The sequence below is a fragment of the Antrostomus carolinensis genome, unplaced genomic scaffold, assembly GCF_000700745.2.
Source record: "Antrostomus carolinensis isolate BGI_N321 unplaced genomic scaffold, ASM70074v2 scaffold36262, whole genome shotgun sequence".
NCBI lineage: Eukaryota > Metazoa > Chordata > Aves > Caprimulgiformes > Caprimulgidae > Antrostomus > Antrostomus carolinensis.
Genome location: NW_010300811.1, coordinates 282 through 8,602, shown reverse-complemented (window position 1 = coordinate 8,602; position 8,321 = coordinate 282). Strand labels below are relative to the sequence as shown.

General features: G+C 54.2%; 1 protein-coding gene across 1 annotated transcript; it reads left to right on the top strand.

Annotated features, from left to right (window-relative positions):
• Positions 1-28: 28 nt before the first annotated feature.
• Positions 29-7,852, top strand: SLC20A1 (solute carrier family 20 member 1). Its single transcript, XM_010163255.1, has 10 exons — positions 29-344; positions 434-574; positions 675-760; positions 2,133-2,229; positions 3,935-4,054; positions 5,637-5,885; positions 5,981-6,530; positions 6,642-6,827; positions 7,158-7,242; positions 7,691-7,852. Exons 1-10 carry the CDS (start codon positions 29-31, stop codon positions 7,850-7,852), a joined length of 1,992 nt encoding a protein of 663 aa, XP_010161557.1.
• Positions 7,853-8,321: the final 469 nt, after the last annotated feature.

The following is an 8,321-nucleotide window of genomic DNA, read 5'->3' as shown; positions in this document are numbered from 1 at the left end:
CTAATTTATTAATCCCCCTCCCCCAACCATGGAGCCGACCCCCGCCGTGCCCCCCACCCCCATGGCGGGCTTCCTCTGGATGCTGGTCCTGGGCTTCCTCATCGCCTTCATCCTGGCCTTCTCTGTCGGCGCCAACGATGTGGCCAACTCCTTCGGCACAGCGGTGGGCTCGGGGGTGGTGACCCTCCGACAAGCCTGCATCTTGGCCAGCATCTTTGAGACGGTGGGCTCTGTCCTTCTGGGGGCCAAAGTCAGTGAGACCATCCGGAAGGGGTTGATCGATGTGGAGATGTACAGCTCCACGCAGCAGCTGCTGATGGCAGGTTCGATCAGCGCCATGTTTGGTGAGGAATAGGGTTCAGATTGGGGGGGATGGTGTGCCCTGAGGTGCCCTGGTGATGGTTTTCTCACCAGGCTTCTCCTTCTCCTCCAGGATCTGCTGTGTGGCAGCTAGTGGCTTCATTCTTGAAGCTCCCCATTTCTGGTACCCACTGCATCGTTGGAGCAACCATTGGCTTTTCACTGGTGGCCAAAGGGCAAGAAGGTGTCAAGTGGTCTGAGCTGCTAAAGATTGGTGAGTCTGGCTGATGTGACCACTCCATGTGTGACATCCATGTGCCCCCTGGGCTTCCCTTTCTAGCCAAAGGGTGTTGATCATTCTTCTTCTCTCCTAGTGTTGTCCTGGTTCATCTCACCTCTCCTTTCGGGCATCATGTCTGCTATCCTGTTCTTCCTCGTCCAGAGGTTCATCCTCCTTAAGGTAAGGGCTGTGTCCACCCCATTTTCTGTCACTCTGGGGATACTGGGTGCTTCCTTATCTGCCTGTTGGACTGGTTGATGGGCTCATGTGCACTACAGCTTCTCCAGGCACATCCATCCTTGTGTTGACACTTGGGTGAGCCCTTCAGGAAGAGCTGAAGGGATGCAACTTGTAGCTGCTCCTCAAAGTCAGGCCTGGGAGGTGAGGAGTCTTCACTCAGCATCCTCCAAAACATCTGGACCAGGAGTGTCCTGCTTGGCCTCAGCAGAGGCAGCTGTGGTTTCCAAGTAGTGAAGTAGCCCAGAACTGATAAGTCCTAAGTCCTGGTGCAAGGTGGGACCTCCTCTTGTGTCATGTTGCAGATGAAGACAATGACCATGACCAGCAGTAATGGCTTTTTTGTGGTTTTTTGTTTGGTTGTTTTTTTGTTGTTTGTTTTTTTGAGGTTTTTTTTTTTAAGCCAGGAGGGACAGAATTGTCCCTGATGCTGTGGAGACTGTGCTTTCCTCTTATATGGGGCCTCAGGTAGACCGAGGGTTGCTCAGACTGGCTCCAGGGACAGTTTGGAACATCCAAAAGAAGGATTGGGCACCCAATGGTGCTTGAAATGGAGGTGGCAGCTTTAGACTTCATCTTTCTGAGATGATGATGACCCTGGAGCGCAGGATGCTGCCAGCCCAGAGCAGGGGTATCCAGCCCGCTGTCCGGAGTACTCACGCATTTCCTTCTGCATATTTGAGATTAACTTTAAATGATTTTAGGTCTTAACTCTTGTTTCTGGTTCAAGAGATGTTAAGATCTTATCACTGCTGGTTTCTACCTGGCAGCCCTCTAAAACAATTCAGTGTCACTGCTGTCAGAGTTGCCTTGTGTAACCAGCCTTTCAAAGCTGGGCTGGCCCCGTCATGCTTCATTCTGGCACTGAATAGTCCACTTACTCTGTCCCTCTTGATGTTTGGTAATGCTCCATGTGTTTGTACAGATGCTAGACCCCAATTGCTGGGCAGCAGCGGAGATTAAGTGCTCCTGCTGCTGGGTGAGGCCCTCTCTGCAGGTATGTGGTCAAATAAGCTGCTTTATGAGTAATGGACTTTTTAAAAAAATTTGTCCAAGTTGGCTGGAAAGAGGTAAAAGCTTTGACAAATGGTTTTGTCTGAAAGTGCCTGGGGAATTGAAAGAAAACTTACATGCAGCTGGAGGCTGGGGAGGGGTTCAGGCAGCCGGTGGCTGCAGGTGCAGATGAGATGCTCCAGCCCTGGGGGTGGTTGGACACTTGGCTGGTCCTGTGGAAGGCACAAACCCCCTTTTGGGAAGGGGCTGCTGTGCAGTCCTCTAGGTCTGGCTTTCCACAGCACTGATCCTCGTTTCGCAGGCGGATCCTGTTCCCAATGGCTTACGAGCTTTGCCCCTCTTCTACGCCTGTACTGTGGGGATCAACCTCTTCTCCATCATGTATACTGGCGCACCTTGTAAGTACACATCAGAATACCTGAACCTTAATTGGCACATTCTTTACAAAACCTCAGTTAAATGCACCATTTACCCCTTTTTTGCTTTACAGGCCTGAAATCTTCTAGAAGGCGGCTGGCCTGTGCCAGTTACAGAAGGCTGCAGGCTAGTGTGCGCTGAGTTCTGGGCTAGATAGTTGCCCAACCAAAGAGACCTGCTCAAACTAAACCCCTCCAGACCTTTCTCCTTAGACTTCATAGGACTGGCAGATAACATGACTGTCCCTTCCCTGTGTACTCAGGTACCTGGCTGCCTCCAAAGAAGCTCCTCAGGCTGCTGGGAGTGAGGCAAGGAGCAGGGATGGAGGCTGTGCCTCCTGATACACCTTGTCCCTAGGAATAAGCTAATTATCCCTGGCAAGAGGTGCTGGCATCTGTGTTGAGGAGTTGGTACTTCAATTTGAAAAGCCAAATTGAAATGCTTGTTTGGCTTTTGTGGAGGAGGACAGGTTGAGGGCAGGACTAGGAGAGGACTTGGCAGGGGAGGGTGGTTTTGCCCGCAGAGCTGGAGGCTCTGTATCCCCCATCTGCTGGGGTGACTTGTTGTGAGCTGTTTTCAGTCTGAGTGTGGGTTTCCTGTCATGAGCAGTTGCTAGAGGTGGGATGAGGGCAGTTGGTGCTGCCCCTGCAGGGTTTTCTCTGTAAACAGTGGCTGGAAAAATTTTTGGAGGGATGTCAGCTTCCCTTTCCTTTGGCTTTCCAGCCTAGGGGAGAAGGCAGAGTTGCTGTGGTGCTGCTGGGGACACTGGGGCTGCAAAGCAGCAGTGGTGCTGCTCCAGGATCACTTTATCACTTGGCACGCCTGAGGTAGATTCATGTTTATCCTGAGTCCCCAGCTGCAGGAGGGCTGGGTGAGCTCTGTGCCCCTCCAGTGCAGGGTTTTTAGCCTTCAGGGAGCCAGGTTTGGCATAAGCAAATAGCCAGATGTGTGAGGGGAAAATAACCAGGATGGTGCTGGCAGTACATTGAGAGAAGCAAGTTATTGCCTGCAGCAGAAAATGCAGGAGTTGAGCAGTCAGAAGCACCTGATGCCCTGGCTGGGGGCTGCAGCAGGCTGTAGAATGCAAAACCTCTGCTAAAAGTCATGCTGTGTGTGAGAATACTCGTAATTAGGTCACGTAGCACCTTGTATGCCTTGAAACTGAAGTTAGTAGGGACATGTGGAGCAGGAGAACCATCTTCCCCAGCAGCTGGAGGAGTTAATGGAGATGTGGGGCTCTTGGGTGGGAGCAGCCCAGGTCCTGATTGTCCTCTCCCAAGCAGGGGAAGTGGCGCTGTTGCTGTAGCAGCTGTGCTGGGTGGTTTTGCTTTTTTTTTTTTTCTTTGACATTGCAGCAAGTGAGGAGACAAGGGCTGTGAGGAGCCTCCTGACTTTGCTCAGGGCACACCCCAGTCCCTTATGGGGAGGAGTGAAAATTGTCTGCATGTGTGTAAAAATTACCTTTTGATGGGGGAGATTGTAACCTGGCAGGGGGTCCTTCTGTGTGGGTTAGGCTCTTGATTTCCATGCAGTCAGTGATGGTTTTCCGACAGTGTTTCTCCCTGGCAGGTGAGTTAGCTGAGGGATGTTGCAGGTGATGGAGTCCCTGTGCTGGGAAGAGCAAAGTTGTACCTTGAGGAGGCTTTTGCCTGGAGGTTTTCAAAGATACGTTGTTTTATTTCCTAGTGCTGGGCTTTGACAAACTTCCTCTGTGGGGTATCCTCCTAATTTCGGCTGGGAGTGCTGTTGTCTGTGCTCTTGTCGTCTGGTTCTTTGTATGTCCGAGAATGAAGAAGAAAATCGAACGTAAGTAATGCCTTTCTCTCCCCAATCCTTTGGGGAAGGGCATGCTCCGACTAACCAACTTCTTTTCCCAGTGGGAGATCTCGTTAGCCGCAGGGCTGTTATTAGCAGGGATCCTCAGCCTCACTTATCACTTAAGCTGTTCTGCAAACCCCGAGTCACTGGGGCACATTTCATTGAGCTGGACCCTGCGTGCTCCTAACCCGCAACCAAAAAGCTGCTCCGGGGCACCCCAAAACACCCCTCCAAGTAGCTGTTGTGCCACTGAGCAGTGTCAGGCAGCTAATTTCTGAGTGGAGTGAGTTCTCCTTGAACTGCCTGGGCCAGCAGGTGACATTAAACAGCCTGATTTCTCTGTTTGGTAGAGGAGACAGGAGACAACCTGCCTATTAACTGGTGTAACCTTTAATCCTCTGTGTACCTGCTGAGCAATCTTTGGCCTGGTAGATGTGGATCACAAGTTTAAAGCTGTGTAAGCTGATGAAATCCTTTCCCTGGGATGGGGAGGGGACGGGTGGGAAATCACTATTGAAAGGCATCGAAAATAGAAGCCCTGAGCTCTGCCTCCTGAAAAGTACAGGCAGCTCTCCTGGAGTCGTGTGTGGTCTTGCATATAAATTTTGTGTGCAGCCTGGGGCACTTAAGGAACTGGAGATGAGGGGATAACCAGTGTCCTTGTCAGACTGGTGTAATAGGGGTGTGACTAAGGGCTTTATGGCTGCCCTTGACATTCTTCCAGCTGTTCAGGCTTCAGCTTAACTCCTGCCTGCAAGGCAGTCTGCCTGCTGGAGAGTATCACTGGGAGGAGGGGGTGATGCAGGGGGAGATGGGCTCTTCAGGGGCTGGATGCTGCAGCCTGGCCCTGGCAGTGGGCAAACTGGCTGGGAAATGGCCATGTTTGTGACAAGAAGATGGTTTTTGTTGTTGTCCAAAGGAGGTGACCTCATGTTTTCACCTGGAGAAAACATGCTTTTCCCAGTAGAGAGGGAGTAACAGCCTCAGCTTCCAGGGCTTGTTTCCTCTGGCTTGGCTGTTCCAGTGGGACAGGAAACCAGGCTGCCCTCAGGAAGGTGGAGACCAGCTCCTGTTTAGGTTTGTCACCCACCAGTGGGAGCTGGAGAGGAGCCCAGGTGGGTGAGTCCTCCTGGCAGGCTGGAGCTGATGGGCTGGCAGAGGAGCTGAGCTCTTCTGGGCACCTTCCAGTTGGCTTCAGGGGTCACAGCCACCCCAGAAGCAGGTCCAGAACATCACACAGCCACTGCAAATGGGAATGGGAGAAACATGGTTCAAAGAGGAACCTCTGCCCTAGGAAGAATGGGCATAAGAGCCCCGTAATGGTGCTCACCACACCCTGCGTGGGTGGGGGGGGTCTAAAAATAGGAGATGAACTGGCTCATGATGGTTTGGCTGTTGTGCCCAGGACAAGGTGTGACTGCCTAGCAGTTTCCGAAGTTCAGGATGGGGGGTGAGAAGCTGTAAATGTTTATTTATCTGCCATAAATCTGAGTGGTGAGTGCTTGTTTCTGGTGTTGAGTGTGGTGCTGGTGGTGGGAAGGGGCTTGATGGCAGCTGCCTGCCTTCACAGGAGAGATCAAATCCAGTCCTTCTGAAAGCCCTTTGATGGAGAAGAACATCAGCCCAAAGGAGGACCATGAGGAGGCCAAGGTGCCCCCGGGCAATGCCAAGAGCCCTGTTGCTGATGTGGGGTCAGCTGTGTCCCACCGGGCAGTGGTGGAGGAGAGGATGGTGTCCTTCAACCTGGGGGACCTGGAGGAGGCGTCAGAGCAGGAGAGGGTCCCTGGCCTTGACCTGAAGGAAACCAGCATTGACAGCGGTGAGTGGTGGGGGGAGTGATATGGGGGTGCTGGGGTGGTCTCCCCCCACCCCAGGTACCCCTAGGTACTAAACTCCTGCTGTCTGTCTTGGCAGGAGCCATGCAGCTGCCCAATGGCAACCTTGTCCAGTTCAACCAGGCCATGGGTCACCCGATGAGTTCCAGTGGGCAGTACCAGTACCACACTGTGCACAAGGACTCCGGCCTCTACAAGGAGCTGCTGCATAAACTGCACTTGGCCAAGATGGGGGACTGTATGGGGGACTCGGGGGACAAGCCCCTGCGGCGCAACAACAGCTACACCTCTTACACTATGGCCATATGCGGCATGCCACTGGACTCCCTCCGTGCCAAGGAGGGGGAGGAGATGGAGAAGCTGACCTGGCCTGTGGCGGATACCAAGAAGAGGGTCCGCATGGACAGCTACACCAGCTACTGCAACGCAGTGGCAGATGCCCACCCAGCTGCTGATGTGGATCTGAACACGGCCCAGGTGGAGATGGGAGCCAGTGACCGCAAGGGCAGCAGCAGCTCCCTGGAAGAATGGCATGACCAGGACAAACCTGAGGTGTCCCTCCTCTTCCAGTTCCTGCAGATCCTCACAGCCTGCTTTGGCTCCTTTGCTCATGGTGGCAATGACGTCAGGTCAGTTGGGTCAGCAGGAGCGAGGGAGTTGCTTGCTGGGGCTGGTGCCCACCTTGCCCAGAGCCTCTGACCTTCTAGACCAGCTCTAGAAAGCTCTCCTTTCTCTTCCAGCAATGCCATAGGGCCCCTGGTTGCACTCTACCTCGTCTATCAGACAGGTGATGTGGCTACCAAGGTGGCAACTCCCATCTGGCTGCTGCTCTATGGAGGTGTGGGGATTTGCATTGGCCTGTGGGTCTGGGGAAGGAGAGTCATCCAGACGATGGGGAAGGATCTGACTCCCATCACACCATCGAGGTAAGGTCTGCTTTGGTGCAGGGGGAGGCTTTGGGCAGTCCTAGAGCTGCAGCCTGTTCCTGGAGCCCTTCTCTGTGCTCTTTGGGGGTTTTGTTGCTTGGGTGGTGGAGCTGAGACATGCATGGGACCGTAACTCATCCCTGTATCCCTTGGCGGGGGGTGGGGGTGTTAGTCTGAGTCTGCTGGGGGTCTGGAGGGCCAAGTGAGGAGCTGACCCTGCTGTGCAGGGTCTGCCTGGAGAGGGTGGTCCCAGGTCTCGCTTGGGCTAAGCCAGCCTGATGCTGCAGGTGGTTGGGTGCAAGGGTTCTCACACACTTTCTATCTCTGCAGCGGCTTCAGCATTGAGCTGGCATCTGCCCTGACAGTGGTGATCGCCTCCAATGTTGGCCTCCCCATCAGCACAACCCACTGCAAGGTAGGTGGGGGTGGCAGGAGGGAATGGCTCTGGCTCAGTGTGAGCTCAGCTTGGTGCCAAATCCTGGTGCTAATCAGGCTGAGCTGTGTGGGAGGTCCCAAAAATAGGCTGCTGGCCGGCCTTCAGGTCCAGCTCTGCCATTTGCATCTCAATGAGGGTGGCAGAGGCTGCCCAGAGCTGGGGGCAGTTCCTGGGTGAGGGGGGAGAACAAAACCCCTTTCATGGATCCTGTGGGAACCTGGGTGCTGCAGGGCCCTGTCCCCATCACTGCTCTGGGACAGCAGCTCCTCCCCCTGCTCTCTGCTGGGGAATCTGCTGGGTCTCCAAGGGCTCAGGACACTTGGACCCATGGCTGAGCCTTTCCTTGGGAAGGGCTGTGGGGTGGTGGACAAGAATAGGGTGCCCAGTCCTCCTGGAATGCTGAGCCTTGCCTTGGCTCCTTGGGCAGGTGGGCTCCGTGGTCTCGGTGGGCTGGCTGCGCTCCAGGAAGGCGGTGGATTGGCGTCTCTTCCGCAACATCTTCATGGCTTGGTTTGTCACCGTCCCCATCTCGGGTCTCATCAGTGCTGCCATCATGGCTGTCTTCAAGTTTGCCATCCTGAGGGTGTGAAGGCACCGGGGCTGGTGCTGCTCCTGCTTCCCTGCTGCCACCTCTCCCTCCAGGAGCTGGGGGGACTTGTCCCACTGTGGGATGGGGGCTGCCATCGTCTCTGGGGCTTCCTCAGTTCTGCGTAGTGGTGTCACTGAAGTTTTTGGGGTTTGTTTTGGTTTGGTTTTTTAATATAATATCTTGGCACCAAGTTTCTAGCGGGGGGAGTAGTGCTGAGGCTGTGCCTCCCCCCAGCGTGACTCCCCTGCTGCGCTGTAGCTCTAGATTAGCAGTTCTGGGGGGGGTCACTTTTCTTATTTTTAATGACTTAGTGAAGATCCCCTGGCAGTGATTCCTCCTTAAGGACTGGGGCTGGTTGTTGCCTGTCCTGGGAGGGCTGTGGCGCATCCCTCCATGGCAGGCTGTGATGCATTTGGCTTTGCCTCCATCGCTGTAGGGGGGGGGATGCTAAGTGCTGCCCAACCATCCT